Source organism: Blennius ocellaris, assembly GCF_963422515.1.
Source record: "Blennius ocellaris genome assembly, chromosome: 21".
Classification (NCBI taxonomy): Eukaryota; Metazoa; Chordata; class Actinopteri; order Blenniiformes; family Blenniidae; genus Blennius; species Blennius ocellaris.
The window spans coordinates 803,577-821,076 of record NC_137670.1 but is presented as its reverse complement, the minus strand read 5'-3'; the positions used below and the strand labels follow the sequence as shown (position 1 = coordinate 821,076).

General features: G+C 49.7%; 3 protein-coding genes across 4 annotated transcripts in view; 2 read left to right on the top strand and 1 right to left on the bottom strand.

Moving 5' to 3' along the window:
- Positions 1-5,663, top strand: part of rfng (RFNG O-fucosylpeptide 3-beta-N-acetylglucosaminyltransferase) — a 6,328-nt gene extending 665 nt beyond the window's left edge. For both annotated transcript variants that reach the window (XM_080517750.1, XM_080517749.1), the window contains 8 exons: positions 702-1,201; positions 2,364-2,412; positions 2,980-3,082; positions 3,514-3,667; positions 4,041-4,126; positions 4,337-4,502; positions 4,584-4,669; positions 4,945-5,663. In XM_080517750.1, the coding sequence (XP_080373876.1) occupies positions 791-1,201; positions 2,364-2,412; positions 2,980-3,082; positions 3,514-3,667; positions 4,041-4,126; positions 4,337-4,502; positions 4,584-4,669; positions 4,945-5,017 (1,128 nt within the window). In that variant the 5' untranslated portion in view covers positions 702-790 and the 3' untranslated portion in view covers positions 5,018-5,663. The remainder of the gene's footprint in view (positions 1-701; positions 1,202-2,363; positions 2,413-2,979; positions 3,083-3,513; positions 3,668-4,040; positions 4,127-4,336; positions 4,503-4,583; positions 4,670-4,944) is intronic.
- A 915-nt stretch (positions 5,664-6,578) lies between these two features.
- dcxr (dicarbonyl/L-xylulose reductase) lies at positions 6,579-13,610 on the top strand. The gene is given in 9 exon segments (XM_080517752.1): positions 6,579-6,703; positions 7,586-7,683; positions 7,919-8,073; positions 9,143-9,185; positions 9,359-9,458; positions 9,548-9,612; positions 9,713-9,746; positions 9,749-9,829; positions 13,272-13,610. Coding segments are annotated over 9 exon segments (732 nt in total). The 5' UTR covers positions 6,579-6,651; the 3' UTR covers positions 13,376-13,610.
- Positions 13,611-15,007: 1,397 nt separating this feature from the next.
- LOC308146105 (ras-related C3 botulinum toxin substrate 3-like) overlaps positions 15,008-17,500 on the bottom strand; it is a 5,159-nt gene continuing 2,666 nt past the window's right edge. Inside the window, exon 5 of the mRNA XM_080517756.1 lies at positions 15,008-17,395. Within this exon, the coding sequence (XP_080373882.1) occupies positions 17,265-17,395 (131 nt within the window). The 3' untranslated portion in view covers positions 15,008-17,264. The remainder of the gene's footprint in view (positions 17,396-17,500) is intronic.

Here is a 17,500-nt window from a genome sequence, read left to right as displayed (position 1 = left end):
TGCCTACACACACACACACTGGTCCTCATGAGGACCCTGTCCAGCCACTTCCGGTCCACGGTGTCTCACCTGTTGACCGGAAGTGAGTCTGACTCACCTGCAGCGGAGCTCCGCCCCTATTTAACACCCAACTTCTTTGGATTCTGGAAGTGCCTCATAACCAACGAAGAAGAAGAAGAGGGAAAAACAAACTGCGAGGGAAAACAGAAGTAAGGAAAACTAAAGATAATCATCCTGGATTACATGTTTTCCCTCGCAGTTTGTTTTTCCTTCTTCTTCTTCGTTGGTTATGAGGCACTTCCAGAATCCGAAGTAACCAATCAGAGTTCAAGAGAGAGAGAGAGAGAGAGAGAGAGGTTGAGAGCGCAGAGGAAGAATCTGAGCGCAGAAATGATTTTTGAGCGGCACTCTCAAGTTTTTCTTTGCGCAATTTAAATATTTCCTCAAAATGCTAGTAGTGTTCTTGCACAATACATTTTTTTTGCGCCCAAATTTTCCCATCGCTCGCTCAGAATGTTGGCACAAATAGAACCCCGCCCCCTTCTTCACTGTAGATCTCTGCTTTGTGCGATTATTAAATTCATTATTGAAGAAATTAACGCTCTTTCTGCCTCTTCCGGATCAAACGAACACGCAGGAGGAACACGGGAACGAATTCCAACACTGGTCCCCTCACTGTGACCCCGTGTCTCCGTGTGCAGGGTGGAGATGGCGGAGTGACGATGGAGCAGGGTGGTGCTGGCGGGGGCTGCCGCCCTGGAGGCTGACTCCGCTCCGTCAGGCGGTCAGGATGCACGTGGCCTCGGTGGGCGTCACCAAGCTGTGCTTCCTGTTCTCCCTGGCGTTCTGCGGCCTCCTGCTGCTGCTCATCCCCACCCTCCACCCCCCGGCTCGCCAGGTGGAGCTCCCTCAGCCCCGAGCCTACGTCAGGTCGGCCCAGACGCCCCCGTCGCCGCCCGCCGTGGCTCCGGTGTCTCCGGGCCACGCTGGAGGTGGAGGTGGAGCTGAGCTCCACGGAGGACGGAACCACACCGACGCGGCGCGGGCGGAGTCCGGAGGCGGTGCTGCCTCCGCCCGTCCGGGGCCCCGGGACCAGCTGGAGGAGCGGGACGTGTTCATCGCCGTGAAGACCACCAGGAAGTACCACAAGTCCAGACTGGAGCTGCTGATCCAGACCTGGGTGTCCCGGGCGAAGGAGCAGGTGGGTGGAGCTGCAGGGTTGGTTTGGGGGAGGGGTGGAGTCAGAGCGAGCAGCACCAACCGTCCCTTTGCCTGGAGGTGGAGGTGGAGGTGGAGGTGGAGTCCCAGCACAAAAAATGCCAAGCTGGAGTTCACTCTGTTGAGTTTGTCAAAGTGTGTTTGGGTGGAGTTTCAGGTGGTGTCTCGGTGTGTTTGGGTGGAGTTTCAAGTGGCGTGTTTGGGTGGAGTTTAAGGTGGCGTGTTTGGGTGGAGTTTCAGGTGGTGTCTCGGTGTGTTTGGGTGGAGTTTGAGGTGGTGTCTTTGGGTGGAGTTTCAGGTGGTGTCTCGGTGTGTTTGGGTGGAGTTTCAGGTGATGTCTCGGTGTGTTTGGGTGGAGTTTCAGGTGATGTCTCGGTGTGTTTGCGTGGAGTTTCAGGTGGTGTATTTGGGTGGAGTTTGAGGTGGTGTCTTGGTGTGTTTGGGTGGAGTTTCAAGTGGCGTGTTTGGGTGGAGTTTAAGGTGGCGTGTTTGGGTGGAGTTTAAGGTGGCGTGTTTGGGTGGAGTTTCAGGTGGTGTCTCGGTGTGTTTGGGTGGAGTTTGAGGTGGTGTCTTTGGGTGGAGTTTCAGGTGGTGTCTCGGTGTGTTTGGGTGGAGTTTCAGGTGATGTCTCGGTGTGTTTGGGTGGAGTTTCAGGTGATGTCTCGGTGTGTTTGCGTGGAGTTTCAGGTGGTGTATTTGGGTGGAGTTTGAGGTGGTGTCTTGGTGTGTTTGGGTGGAGTTTCAAGTGGCGTGTTTGGGTGGAGTTTGAGGTGGTGTCTTTGGGTGGAGTTTCAGGTGGTGTCTCGGTGTCTTTGGGTGGAGTTTCAGGTGGTGTCTCGGTGTGTTTGGGTGGAGTTTCAGGTGGTGTCTCGGTGTGTTTGGGTGGAGTTTCAGGTGATGTCTCGGTGTGTTTGGGTGGAGTTTCAGGTGGTGTATTTGGGTGGAGTTTGAGGTGGTGTCTTGGTGTGTTTGGGTGGAGTTTCAGGTGGTGTCTCGGTGTGTCCCTGAAGGACCCTGATGTCTCACTCACCAGATTAATGTTTGATGAACCAGAGTACGGCCTGCTGTGACCTCTGACCTCTGACCTCTACCATGATGAGGGTGAAGGTTTCTCTCAGGTGTCTCAGTGTCCTGCTGTCTTCCAGACTTTCATCTTTACTGACGGGGACGACAAGGAGCTGCGCCTGAAGACCGGTGAGCCGCCGAGCTGGTCTTCATCCAGACGACTCACTTCCTGTTCATCCAGACTGACTCACTTCCTGTTCCTCCAGACTGACTCACTTCCTGTTCCTCCAGACTGACTCACTTCCTGTTCCTCCAGACGACTCACTTCCTGTTCCTCCAGACTGACTCACTTCCTGTTCCTCCAGACGACTCACTTCCTGTTCCTCCAGACTGACTCACTTCCTGTTCATCCAGACGACTCACTTCCTGTTCGTCCAGACAACTCACTTCCTGTTCACTCACTTCCTGTTCATCCAGACGACTCACTTCCTGTTCATCCAGACGACTCACTTCCTGTTCATCCAGACGGCTCACTTCCTGTTCAGACGACTCACTTCCTGTTCAGACGACTCACTTCCTGTTCATCAAGACGACTCACTTCCTGTGTCGGGAAATGATGAACGACTCCTCGTTTTTGTGTGTGTGTGTGTGTGTGTGTGTGTGTGTGTGTGTGTGTGTGTGTGTGTGTGTGTGTGTGTGTGTGTGTGTGTGTGTGTGTGTGTGTGTGTGTGTGTGTGTGTGTGTGTGTGTGTGTAGGAGTGAACCTCATCAACACCAACTGCTCCGCCGCTCACACCCGTCAGGCGCTTTGCTGCAAGATGTCGGTGGAATACGACAAGTTCATCGAGTCCCAGAAGAAGTGAGTGAGCGGTCTACACACAGTCTACACACACACTGCACACACAGTCTACACACACAGTCTACACACACAGTCTACACGCACAGTCTACACACACAGTCTACACGCACAGTCTACACACACACACAGTCTACACACACACACTGCACACACAGTCTACACACACACACAGTCTACACACACAGTCTACACGCACAGTCTACACACACAGTCTACACGCACAGTCTACACACACACACAGTCTACACACACACACTGCACACACAGTCTACACACACACACAGTCTACACACACAGTCTACACACACAGTCTACACACACAGTCTACACACACACACAGTCTACACACACACACAGTCTACACACACAATGTGAGTGACAGCCAGCAGCTCACTGTGTCCCCCCCCCCCGCCTCTCCCCGCCCCCCCCAGGTGGTTCTGCCATGTGGATGATGATAACTACATCATCCTGCCCCGCCTGCTCCACCTGTTGTCGTCGTTCCACCACAGTCAGGACGTTTATCTGGGCCGGCCCAGTCTGGACCACCCTCTGGAGGCTGTGGAGCGGGTGAAGAGTGACGGCTCTGTGAGTGTCCTGGCCCCCCCCCCCCCCCCCCAAACACTAACACCCCCCCACCCCCCAAACACTAACACCCCCCACCGCCAAACACCACCCTCTGGAGGCTGTGGAGCGGGTGAAGAGTGACGGCTCGGTCAGTGTTGGTCCCCTCCTGGAACCCCCCCCAAAACACCACCGCCACCACCCCCACCCCCCACCGCCAAACACCAACCCCAAACACCACCCCCCACCATCTCAACACTAACCCCCCCCTCCCCAAACACCAGCCCCCACCGTCTCACCCCCCCCCCCCCCCCCCCAGTCGTTCTTTCAGCAGATTTCTTCTCTTGGTGTGTCTGGTTCTGGTTCTGATTCTGGTTCTGATTCTGGTTCTGCTCAGGTGTCAGTCCGGTTCTGGTTCGCCACCGGCGGGGCCGGGTTCTGCATCAGCCGAGGTCTGGCCCTGAAGATGAGCCCGTGGGCCAGGTACCCCCCCCCCCACCCCCCCACCCCCCCAGAAAACACTGGTCATGACCTTCATTCACTCAGAACCCAGAATTCATGTCGACTCGACACATAGAGACCAGATTTAAACAGACACGTCCTTTTATCTTTGGGTGAAACTTGTTTCTCTTCACGATCAGTAATTATTACGTATTAATAAATGTTTTGACGGCACTGATCCCGGTTCCTCAGCCTGGGGAACTTCATCAGCACGGCGGAGAAGCTCCGCCTCCCGGACGACTGCACCGTCGGCTACATCATCGAGGCCCTGCTGGAGGTCGGCCTCACGCACTCTCACCTGTTCCACTCTCACCTGGAGAACCTGCAGAGGCTCCCCGGGGACGGCGTGCTGGACCAGGTGAGTCCGCTAGGAGGGGGGGCCAGAGAGGGGGGGGGGGGGTGTCAAGGGTCTCGCTGATGCCTCCGGTCCCACCCTCAGGTGACCCTGAGCTACGGAGGCCTGGAGAACCGGAGGAACGTGGTGAACGTCGGGGGGGCGTTCACACTGGCTGAAGACCCCACCAGGTACACACACACACACACACACACACACACACACACACACACACACACACACACACACACACACACACACACACACACACACACACATTCCACATCCAGACCTCCAGAGGAGAATCGTTCTGATTTACGTTCATCGTTTTTATCGACTATATGTTAAATAAAGACTTTCACTTTCAAGTCTTTCATTAACTGAGATCAAAGGGTGTTTTAGTTTTCTCATTATTTGTTTGAGCAGCGTGACGTTGGACCGCTTCCTGTCCTCCTCCGTCCCGCAGGTTCAAGACCGTCCACTGCCTGCTGTATCCACACACTGCCTGGTGTCCCTCCAAACCCCGACCACGGCCCTGAGGACGTCCACTGCAGGGACACACCGACCACAGTCCTGAGGACGTCCACTGCAGGGACACACCGACCACAGCCCTGAGGACGTCCACTGCAGGGACACACCGACCACGGCCCTGAGGACGTCCACCGCCTGGACACACCGACCACGGCCCTGAGGACGTCCACCGCAGGGACACACCGACCACTGGAATCTGATCCGGATCTCAGAGTCCAGGTCCTGTCAGCGCCACAGCAGCTTCACGTGAAGGCCAAAGACTGTAGTTGTGTTGGAGGTTCGTTTCCATGACGACAGAGCTCAGAGCCGGGAGGTGGAGCTTCCTGGCAACACTACGTCTCCGTGGAAACGGGGGACCTGGTCCTTTCAGTGCTTCTGCCGTCTCCGTGGAAACGGACATGGTTTTCAGAACGCTGGTGTGTAGATGTGGAACTTTCCTCATCGCCCTCCTCCTCCTCTTCCTCTTCCTCCTCCTCTTCCTCGTCAGTCCAGTGAACTGGATGATGAACCCTTCAGACTCAATAACGGGACGATTCCAGAATGACGTGAAGCTCGTTTATACCAAAGACTAAACCAAAGTCCTGCAGGTCCTCTAGACCCCCCCCCCCCCCCCCCCCCCCAGGTCCTGCTGGCACCCCCTCCTCTAACCCCCCCCCCCCCCCCCCCCAGGTTCTGCTGCAGGTCAGTGGAACTTCCTGTACAAACTGTTTTCGTGACAATAAAAACCTGAGAAATCACTGTGGCACCGAGTCAAAACACACACACACACACACACTCACTCACTCACTCACTCACTCACTCACTCACTCACTCACAGCACACGGAGCTGCTGACCTGCAGAACTAATGGAAAAAGTACTTTGTGTACCAGAACGTGAAGATGGCAGCAGACAGGTGGAAATAATAAATAATATAAAATCTGAATGTCATTGAGGAGAAATCTAACGGGAGGAAGAAGCTCAGAATGAAAAATATCTAAATATAAGAATCATTCAGTGGCGACTTCAACTAGTAATTTAACCCCTGAACACAAAGTAATTTAAACTGATATCTTGAGTAGATTCACTCAATGTTTACTCTTTATATTAGTGGTCATTTAGAATGTGGCTGTACATAAACACCTGTATCCTGAAGTTACCTAGATTAGAGAAAACCAGAGTTAATGCTGAAGCTAGCTCACGACAGCTAGTACGTTACATCGTGGCGGCCATCTTGGATGAGGACCAGCTCGCCCTCTCGTCCGCTGAGGAAGAAACGTGTAAAAAGAGATGCAGTAACAGGGGAGAGACGATCTGGCCGCGATGCTCTCTGCTGTACGGGACACATGAAACACAAACACTCGTATCACTTCAACACTTTGTCTCCATCGTGCGGACCGAGCTGCGGGGCTCCGCTTGGGCTCGAGACCCATCCAATATGGCGGCGACTCCAGCACGGACCGAGGCGACTCCGCCTCTCAGGCGGTCACACTGTCACATGACCGGGTGTGTGTGTGTGTGTGTGTGTGTGTGTGTGTGTGTGTGTGTGTGTGTGTGTGTGTGTGTGTGTGTGTGTGTGTGTGTGACCACCCTCTGCTCGAGGCTCCTCTTGCCCAGAAAACGCTCCTGATTTTCGGCTCGTTCTGCTTCAGCTGCTGCGGAAACATGGAGGTGAAACTGGAGGGAAAACACGCTGTGGTGACCGGGGCAGGGAAAGGTACACACACACACACACACACACACACACACACACACACACACACACACTTGTAGAGACTTGAAGTGCTGGACGTTGTTAATTCACACATGGAGGCTGCAAGGCGCTGTCTCTCCACTGGGGGCAGTGTGGGGGTTCAGTGTCTTGCTCAAGGACACTTCAGCACGTGGACAGGCGGGGATGGGAATCGAACCTGCAACCCTCCCATTTGGAGACGACGGCTCTACCAAATGGTGGGGAAGTGGTGGTCATAGTTTTACATTTTCCCAGTTTTAAAGTAGGAAGTTCCAAGTTCAGAGAGAGAGAGAGAGAGAGAGAGAGAGAGAGAGAGAGAGAGAGAGAGAGAGAGAGAGAGAGAGAGAGAGAGAGAGAGAGAGAGAGAGAGAGAGAGAGAGAGACGCTGGAGTTACTCATCTTAAGGGAAACTACATTTTTCGATTTTCACTTTATCGCCCTCTGTAAATAATTCAATTAGGAATGAATGTTGATTAATTGAGCAGCCTTACTGTTTCTACCGTTTGCTACACCATCACCTGTATGGGTGGAGAACATGTGGGGAAGCCAGAACGTTACGACAGGACGAGAGAACAACTAGAACGTTACAACAGGAAGAGAACAACTAGAACGTTACAACACGTTTCAACCATCAGGGCTGAAACTGCCGATTCTGCAGAAACAGATCAATTAATGCTGAAACCATGAAGTCACTGATTAAACCTCCTGGAGTCAGCAGCTCCTCTGTACTGACCGTGTGTGTGTGAGTGTGTGTGTGTGTGTGTGTGTGTGTGTGTGTGTGTGTGTGTGTGTGTGTGTGTGTGTGTGTGTGTGTGTGTGTGTGTGTGTGTGTGTGTGTGTGTGTGTGTGTGTGTGTGTGTGTGTCAGGGATCGGCAGAGCAACAGCTCTGGCTCTGGTTCGCTGCGGGGCAAAGGTCACCGCTGTCACCCGGACTCAGGCTGACCTGGACAGTTTGGTGCAGGAGGTACACACACACACACACACACACACACACACACACACACACACACACACACACACACACACACACACACACACAAAGTTTCCTCAGTGGTGTCCAAACTCTCCTGGACTTTTATTTTGACAGTCACCATAACAACAATCCAACTTGGTGGTTTTATTTTGACAGTGTGTGTGTGTGTGTGTGTGTGTGTGTGTGTGTGTGTGTGTGTGTGTGTGTGTGTGTGTGTGTGTGTCAGTGTGCAGCCATCACCCCGGTGTGTGTGGACCTGTGCGACTGGACGGCCACCAGGGCGGCGCTGCAGGACGTCGGTCCAGTGGACCTGCTGGTGAACAACGCCGGCTGTGCTGCTCTGGAGTCTGTCCTGGAGGTGACGGAGGAGCAGTTTGACCGGTGTGGTGCTCCTCTCTCCTCCTCTCTCCTCCTCCTCCTCTCTCCTCTCCTCTCTCCTCCTCTCCTCCTCCTCTTCACCTCCTCCTCTCCTCTCCTCCTCCTCTCTCCTCCTCCTCCTCCTCCTCTCCTCTCACCACCCCTTCACCTCCTCCTCTCCTCTCACCACCTCCTCCTCCTCTCTTCTCCTCTTCTCTCCTCCTCCATCTCTCCTCTTCACCTCCTCCTCTCCTCCTCCTCTCTCCTCCTCCTCCTCTCCTCCTCCTCTCTCCTCCTCCTCTCCTCTCCTCCTCTCTCCTCCTGCTCTCCTCTCCTCCTCCTCCTCTCTCCTCCTCCTCTCCTCTCCTCCTCCTCTCCTCTCACCACCTCCTCCTCTCCTCTCCTCCTCCTCTCTCCTCCTCCTCTCCTCTCCTCCTCCTCTCTCCTCCTGCTCTCCTCTCCTCCTCCTCTCTCCTCCTCCTCTCTCCTCCTCCTCCTCTCTCCTCCTCCTCTCTCCTCCTGCTCTCCTCTCCTCCTCCTCTCTCCTCCTCCTCTCTCATCCTCCTCCCCTCTCCTCCTGCTCTCCTCTCCTCCTCCTCTCTCCTCCTCCTCTCCTCCTCCTCTCCTCCTCTCCTCTCACCACCTCCTCCTCTCCTCTCCTCCTCCTCTCTCCTCCTCCTCTCCTCTCACCACCTCCTCCTCCTCTCCTCCTCCTCTCTTCTCCTCTTCTCTCCTCCTCCTCCTCTCCTCTTCACCTCCTCCTCTCCTCCTCCTCTCTCCTCCTCCTCCTCTCCTCCTCCTCTCCTCTCACCACCTCCTCCTCTCCTCCTCCTCTCTCCTCCTCCTCTCCTCTCACCACCTCCTCCTCCTCTCCTCCTCCTCTCTTCTCCTCTTCTCTCCTCCTCCTCTCCTCTTCACCTCCTCCTCTCCTCCTCCTCTCTCCTCCTCCTCCTCTCCTCCTCCTCTGCTCCGCTCCTCCTCCTCTCCTCCTCCTCTCCTCCTCCTCTCTCCTCCTCCTCTCTCCTCCTCTTCTCACCTCCTCACCTCCTCTCCTCCTCTCCTCCTCCTTCAGTGACGTTTCCTCTTCCTGCAGGTCCTTCAATGTCAACGTTAAAGCTCTGCTGTTGGTGTCCCAGGTGAGTCTGTCCAGGTGAGACAGTCCTGCAGCCAAGTCCTTTATTGGACCAAGTCCTTTATTGGACAGTCTTTATTCCCAATCTGTCCCCTGTCCCGTGCGGTGGACAGTCTTTATTCCCAGTCTGTCCCCTGTCCCGTGCGGTGGACGATGACTCCCTGTGTCTCTGGTCAGATCGTTGCCGGGGGGATGAAGACGCGAGGTTCCGGCGGCGCCATCGTCAACGTGTCCAGCCAGGCGTCCCAGCGCGCCCTGAGGGACCACGCCGTCTACTGTAGGCGCTCCGCCGCGCCGCCACCCGCCGGGGGGGCGCCGCGGAGACACTGACCGTCTGTCCCTCTGTCCCTCCGTCCCTCTGTCCAGGCGCCACCAAGGCAGCGGTGGACATGCTGACCAAGGTCATGGCTCTGGAGCTGGGACCGCACCAGGTACCGTCTCTGTCCCGTCCACCGGGCAGAACCGACGTGGAGCTTGTGGGCGAGCTTGTGGGCGGAGCCTGAACGTTCCGCCATGTGTTCCTTCCTTCAGATCCGCGTCAACGCCGTCAATCCCACCGTGGTGATGACGAGATGGGCCGGAGGGGCTGGAGCCGGCCGGACAAGGCCGTCGCCATGACGACCCGCATCCCGCTGGGCCGCTTCGCAGGTCGACCCCCCCTCCCCCTCCCACTGTGTGTGTGTGTGTGTGTGTATTAGAGTGAGAGTGAGAGTGTGTGTGTCTGCAGTTCAACAAACAATCTGGTCCTGGGTCTGATGTTTTACCTGACGTTTATTATCTATGGAAGTCAAACTGTGACATCAGATTCTGAATTCGAAATTCTAAGCTCTGAATTTTTTTACCACCGAAATCAGACTTTGAATTCAAAAGCTGTCGAATTTCAAGTACGTGTCTTGTTTGATTCAGATTTTTTTCAACATCTAAAAATATTGTGTGTAAAATTCAATGTGTCTAAAAATTCAGCTGCAAAAAATTCAGCTGCAAAAAAATTCAACTGTAAAAAATTCAACCGCTAAAACAAATTCAGCTGCAAAAAAAAAAATTCAACTGCAATAAAAAATTCAGCCACAAAAACAAATTGAGCTGTGAAAATTCAGTTGCAAAAAAAAATCTAGCTTCAAAATAAATTGAGCTGCAAAAAAAATTGAGCTGCAAAAAAATGTGTTTTTGTGGCTGAATTATTTTTTGCAGCTCAATTTTTTTTGCAGCTCAATTTTTTTGCAGCTCAATTTATTTTGAAGCTAGATTTATTTTGCAGTTCAATTTGTTTTTGCGGCTGAATTTTTTGCGGCTGAATTTCTTTTGCGGCAAAAAAAATTTGCGGCTCAATTTTTTTTGCGGCTCAATTTTTTGCAGCTGAAATTTTTTTGCAGCTGAAACTTTTTTTCAGCTCAATTTTTTTTGCAGCTCAATTTTTTTGCAGCTGAAATTTTTTTGCGACTGAATTTTTTTTGCAGGTCATTTTTTTTGCAGCTCATTTTTTTTTGCAGCTCAATTTTTTTTTGCAGCTCAATTTCTTTTGCAGCTCAATTTTTTTTGCGACTGAATTTTTTTGCAGCTCAATTTTTTTGCAGCTATATTTCTTTTGCAGCTCAATTTTTTTGGAGCTCAATTTTTTTACCGGCTCAATTTTTTGCAGCTGAAATTTTTTTGCGACTGAATTTTTTTGCAGGTCATTTTTTTGCAGCTCAATTTTTTTTTGCAGCTCAATTTTTTTTTGCAGCTCAATTTCTTTTGCAGCTCAATTTTTTTTGCGACTGAATTTTTTTGCAGCTCAATTTTTTTTGCAGCTATATTTCTTTTGCAGCTCAATTTTTTTGGAGCTCAATTTTTTTTCCCGCTCAATTTATTTTGCACTTCAATTTGTTTTTGCAGTTCAATTTCTTTTGCGGCTAAATTTTTTTTAAGGCTCAATTTTTTTTGCGGCTCAATTTCTTTTGCAGCTCAATTTTTTTTGCAGCTCAATTTCTTTTGCAGCTCAATTTCTTTTGCGGCTCAATTTTTTTAAGGGTCAATTTCTTTTGCGGCTCAATTTTTTTTAAGGCTCAATTTCTTTTGCGGCTCAATTTCTTTTGCAGCTTAATTTTTTTTGCGACTGAATTTTTTTGCAGCTCAATTTTTTTTGCAGCTATATTTCTTTTGCAGCTCAATTTTTTTGGAGCTCAATTTTTTTTACGGCTCAATTTTTTTGCAGCTGAAATTTTTTTGCGGCTACATTTTTTATGCAGCTCAATTTTTTGCAGCTCAATTTCTTTTGCAGCTCAATTTTTTTTGCAGCTCAATTTTTTTTGCAGCTATATTTCTTTTGCAGCTCAATTTTTTTGGAGCTCAATTTTTTTTACGGCTCAATTTTTTTGCAGCTGAAATTTTTTTGCGACTGAATTTTTTTGCAGGTCATTTTTTTTGCAGCTCAATTTTTTTTTGCAGCTCAATTTTTTTTGCAGCTCAATTTCTTTTGCAGCTCAATTTTTTTTGCGACTGAATTTTTTTGCAGCTCAATTTTTTTTGCAGCTATATTTCTTTTGCAGCTCAATTTTTTTGGAGCTCAATTTTTTTTCCCGCTCAATTTATTTTGCACTTCAATTTGTTTTTGCAGTTCAATTTCTTTTGCGGCTAAATTTTTTTTAAGGCTCAATTTTTTTTGCGGCTCAATTTCTTTTGCAGCTCAATTTTTTTTGCAGCTCAATTTCTTTTGCAGCTCAATTTCTTTTGCGGCTCAATTTTTTTTAAGGGTCAATTTCTTTTGCGGCTCAATTTTTTTTAAGGCTCAATTTCTTTTGCGGCTCAATTTCTTTTGCAGCTTAATTTTTTTTGCGACTGAATTTTTTTGCAGCTCAATTTTTTTTGCAGCTATATTTCTTTTGCAGCTCAATTTTTTTGGAGCTCAATTTTTTTTACGGCTCAATTTTTTTGCAGCTGAAATTTTTTTGCGGCTACATTTTTTATGCAGCTCAATTTTTTGCAGCTCAATTTCTTTTGCAGCTCAATTTTTTTTGCAGCTCAATTTTTTTTGCAGCTATATTTCTTTTGCAGCTCAATTTTTTTGGAGCTCAATTTTTTTTACGGCTCAATTTTTTTGCAGCTGAAATTTTTTTTAAGGCTCAATTCTTTTTGCGGCTCAATTTCTTTTGCAGCTCAATTTTTTTTGCAGCTCAATTTCTTTTGCAGCTCAATTTCTTTTGCGGCTCAATTTTTTTTAAGGGTCAATTTCTTTTGCGGCTCAATTTTTTTTAAGGCTCAATTTCTTTTGCGGCTCAATTTCTTTTGCAGCTTAATTTTTTTGGCGACAGAATTTTTTTGCAGCTCAATTTCTTTTTGCAGCTCAATTTATTTTGCAGCTCAATTTTTTTCCCCGCTCAATTTATTTTGCACTTCAATTTGTTTTTGCAGTTCAATTTCTTTTGCGGCTCAATTTTTTTTAAGGCTCAATTTTTTTTAAGGCTCAATTTCTTTTGCAGCTCAATTTTTTTTAAGGGTCAATTTCTTTTGCGGCTCAATTTTTTTTAAGGCTCAATTTCTTTTGCGGCTCAATTTTTTTTAAGGCTCAATTTTTTTTAAGGGTCAATTTCTTTTGCGGCTCAATTTTTTTTAAGGCTCAATTTCTTTTGCGGCTCAATTTCTTTTGCAGCTTAATTTTTTTGCGACAGAATTTTTTTGCAGCTCAATTTTTTTTTGCAGCTCAATTTCTTTTGCAGCTCAATTTTTTTTTGCGACTGAATTTTTTTGCAGCTCAATTTTTTTGCGGATCAATTTTTTTTTGCAGCTTTTTTTTTTTGCAGCTCAATTTCTTTTGCAGCTCAATTTTTTTTGCGGCTCAATTTCTTTTGCCGCTCAATTTTTTTTGCAGCTGAATTTTTAGACACATTGAATTTTTACACAGAATATTTTTAGATGTTGAAAAAAAATCAGAAGCAAAAAAAGATACGTACCTGAAATTCGACAGCTTTTAAAATTCAAAGTCTGATTTCCACGGTAAAATTTAGAGTTAGAAATTCAAATTCAGAATCTGATGGCCTTTTTACTTCCATACTCCATCAGTTTTTCTTTGCATTTCATGTGTGTGTGTGTGTGTGTGTGTGTGTGTGTGTAGAAGTGGAGGACGTGGTCCACACCATCCTCTTCCTGCTCAGTGACCTCAGCTCCATGATCAACGGCGTCACGCTGCCGGTGGACGGCGGCTTCCTGGCCTGCTGACCCCCCAGAGAGGACCTGGAGGACCTGGAGGACTCTGGAGGACCTGGAGGTCCAGTGGAAATGCTCCTTCCACTTGTTAAAAATCAATTGAACTCTGGAGCTGAAACATGTTTTTAATCACGTTTTAACCCTTTGAATGTCGTTCAGTCACAAACAAACTCAACGTTCCATCATCACAGAGAAAATCAATAAAAGGGACAAAAGTAATGAGGACTTTTACAATAAACTACATGAAATCTAAGAGTTGTCTTGTTTTTTTGTTCAGCAACTTTTGACGAAGTGATTCAATGTAGACGAGTCAGATCCGTTACAGACGAGTCAGACTCACTGCAGACGACTCAGACTCACTGCAGACGAGTCAGACTCACAGCAGACGAGTCAGATTCACTGTAGATGAGTCAGATTCGTTGCAGAGGAGTCAGACTCACTGCAGACGAGTCAGACTCGTTACAGACGAGTCACAGGCCTGATGTCCGGCGCCTCCTGGACTAATGTGAGTTTGACTGTTGTGATTCAGAAGAACTTGCGGTTCCACAGTGAGACTCGGAGTCGCAGGTTGAATGACGACAGAGGCTCATTAGCTTACATATATATTTGTATTTAGTATACAAAAAATTGAAATATTTCACCACACGGACATGTGAAGTAATAAAAAATAAGACAAACAGTTGGAACAAGTATACAAGTCATCTTACATTACATACGTACATGGCCAAAGTATTTTCATGGTACGACGCCCCCGAGGAGTCACAGCGGGTCAAACAACTTCCATGCAATAGTAGAATGAGATTTACGTTCTGCTGCAGGACCACAGCAACCTCCACCACCTGACGGAGCGGCGCAGTGCTGCCACCAGCCACAAGGGGGCGGGGCGGAGGGGGGGGGGCAGAAGCTACACGTCGCAACCTCAAACACTGAAGGGCAATAAAGTGTTCAGCTCATCGCCGTGATCGTCGATTTTACTTCCTGTTCATCACGTTTATGCTTCTGAAGCCCTCTGCCGCCCCCTGCAGGCCCCGCCCCCTACAGGCCCCGCCCCCTACAGGCCCCGCCCCTCTTCATTCCACCCTGCGAGTCCCTGCACCGTCTTTTACTCTTTAGAGCTAAATATTTAGTACATGTAGATAGATATTAGGCATTCTTCTGCTTCTTCTAAGGATTTACTCTGCACACCTCCACCTCCACCTACACCTCCACGTACACCTACGCCTCCACCTACACCTACACCTCCACCTCCACCGCTGCTTTTCTTTTCTGGCTTCACGTCGGCAGACGTCTGCTGTGTTACGACGATACGATAGGAAATAGTACCAAACCCTGGACACTAGAAAACCTCCAACGATACTGTCTGTATGCACTACCCCCAACACACACACACACACACACACACACACACACACACACACACACACACACACACACACACACACACACACACACACACACACACACACACACACACACACACACTCACACTCACACACACGGGAACACAGACCAAATCTAAACGATGGGATAAATTAAGACAGAATATTTAAGAGCATGCAGGCTCCTCCCCCCCTGGAGCAGGCCCCGCCCCCCAGAGCAGGCTCCGCCCCCATGGAGCAGGCTCCCCCCCCCTGGAGCAGGACTCAGGCAGCGAAGGTCGTACAGCCCCGTGTTTGTTTGGCATGCTCGTCGCTCACATGTTCACAGTTAGACGAAGAGAACCTCAGACGCCCGGCGAGGAACCACTGCCGCCTCCGTCAGCAGAATCTGGCTCCAGGAACCGACCAGGGAACTAAAGTAGACTGGAGGAACCGACCAGGGAACTAAAGTAGACTGGAGGAACCGACCAGGGAACCAAAGTAGACTGGAGGAACCGACCAGGGAACTAAAGTAGACTGGAGGAACTGACCAGGGAACTAAAGTAGACTGGAGGAACCGACCAGGGAACCAAAGTAGACTGGAGGAACTGACCAGGGAACTAAAGTAGACTTGCGGAACCGACCAGGGAACTAAAGTAGACTGGAGGAACCGACCAGGGAACCAAAGTAGACTGGAGGAACCGACCAGGGAACTAAAGTAGACTGGAGGAACCGACCAGTCAACTAAAGTAGACTGGAGGAACCGACCAGGGAACCAAAGTAGACTGGAGGAACCGACCAGGGAACTAAAGTAGACTGGAGGAACCGACCAGGGAACTAAAGTAGACTGGAGGAACCGACCAGGGAACTCAAGTAGACTGGAGGAACCGACCAGGGAACTAAAGAAGTAGACTGGAGGAACCGACCAGGGAACTAAAGAAGTAGACTGGAGGAACCGACCAGGGAACTAAAGTAGACTGGAGGAACCGACCAGGGAACTAAAGTAGACTGGAGGAACCGACCAGGGAACTAAAGAAGTAGACTGGAGGAACCGACCAGGGAACTAAAGAAGCAGTTCTGGGGGGGCTGGGGGGGTCGGGCCTAGTTCGGGGGGGGGGCTGGAGGTGTTTTTGGACTGTGGAAGAACCCTCCCCACACACTGGCAGAACCTCAATCACAGGAAGGCTAACCAAGCTAACCAAGCTAACCACTGCGCCGCCGCGCGCTAAGGTTTCATTACGTTAAGTTTTCTTTCACGGTGTTGAACAAATTCCACGTAATCGTCATCAGTTAGCTGCTGATATATTTTAGTTTCATGATTCTATTGTTAGATAATAACTAGCTGGATCACGACTCTGCTGGGTAGATTACTAGTTAACTGGTAGAATACCAATAATCTCAGTAGCTAGCTAGTACCAGCAACACGCCAGGAGCAGATTGATCCGCTGAGTTGAGCGAAGCTAAATCGCTACGTTTCAAATATATTTGAAAGGAATCTGACTGTCAGCGTGTGACCAGGTCCAACCGCTCTGCTGGTTCGGTTCTGCTGGTTTAGTTCTGCTGGTTCGGTTCTACCAGTTCAGTTCTGCTGGTTTAGTTCTGCCGGTTCGGTTCTACTAGTTTGGTTCTGCCGGTTCAGTTCTGCCAGTTCGGTTCTACCAGTTCAGTTCTGCTGGTTTAGTTCTGCCAGTTCGGTTCTGCCGGTTCAGTTCTGCCAGTTCGGTTCTACCAGTTCGGTTCTACCAGTTTGGCTCTGCCGGTTCGGTTCTACCAGTTCGGTTCTACCAGTTTAGTTCTGCCAGTTCGGTTCTACCAGTTTGGTTCTACCAGTTTGGTTCTACCAGTTTAGTTCTGCCAGTTCGGTTCTACCAGTTCGGTTCTACCAGTTTGGTTCTACCAGTTTGGTTCTGCCGGTTCAGTTCTACCAGTTCGGTTCTACCAGTTTGGTTCTACCAGTTCAGTTCTACCAGTTTGGTTCTACCGGTTCGGTTCCGTTGTGATTCCACGTTGCATCTTACAGGAAGCGGTCTGCGGCGTCGGCCCGGTCTGGACCTGGACCTGGACCTGCCGATCCCAGACGGGCGTCTGAGGGTCACTTCAGAACCTGAAGGCGTTTTCACAGTTCACGTTATTTTTTTATAAATTTTTTTTTATTAATTCTATTCAACACTGCGTTATTCAAGCAAGCTTGGCGGAGTGGGCGGAGCTCCAAGACGAGCCGGGCCGTCGGCCGTCATGGCAACATGACGCGAGTACAAAGTAGCTGGACATCAGTGTCGTCTACACAACCTACACGAGCCTACCCAGTACTACCCAGTACTACCCAGTAATACCCAGTAATACTCAGTAATACCCAGTAATACCCAGTAATACTCAGTAATATTCAGTAATACCCAGTAATACTCAGTAATATTCAGTAATGGTACAAAACGGTCAGACTTGGCCTGGGCGCCAATATGTCAATAAAAACATGGATACAAAGAGAGCAGTGGTCTACGTGGGGACGTGGTGTGGTGGTGAAGACCCCCCCCCCCTCCCCCCCCTCAGAACATGGTGCACCTCTTGCCCCTCTTCTTCACGGGCGGGGGGCACAGCACGGCCCGGATGGCCTCGTCGAAAACCGTCTTCAGGCCCCGCTGGGTCAGCGCCGAGCACTCCAGGTACTTGACCGCACCTGGGGAGCAGAGAGCATGATGGGAAAGAGCCTGGACAGGGACCGGAGGACAGACTGAGACCCTGAACCGAAGGACAGACTGAGACCCTGAACCGAAGGACAGAC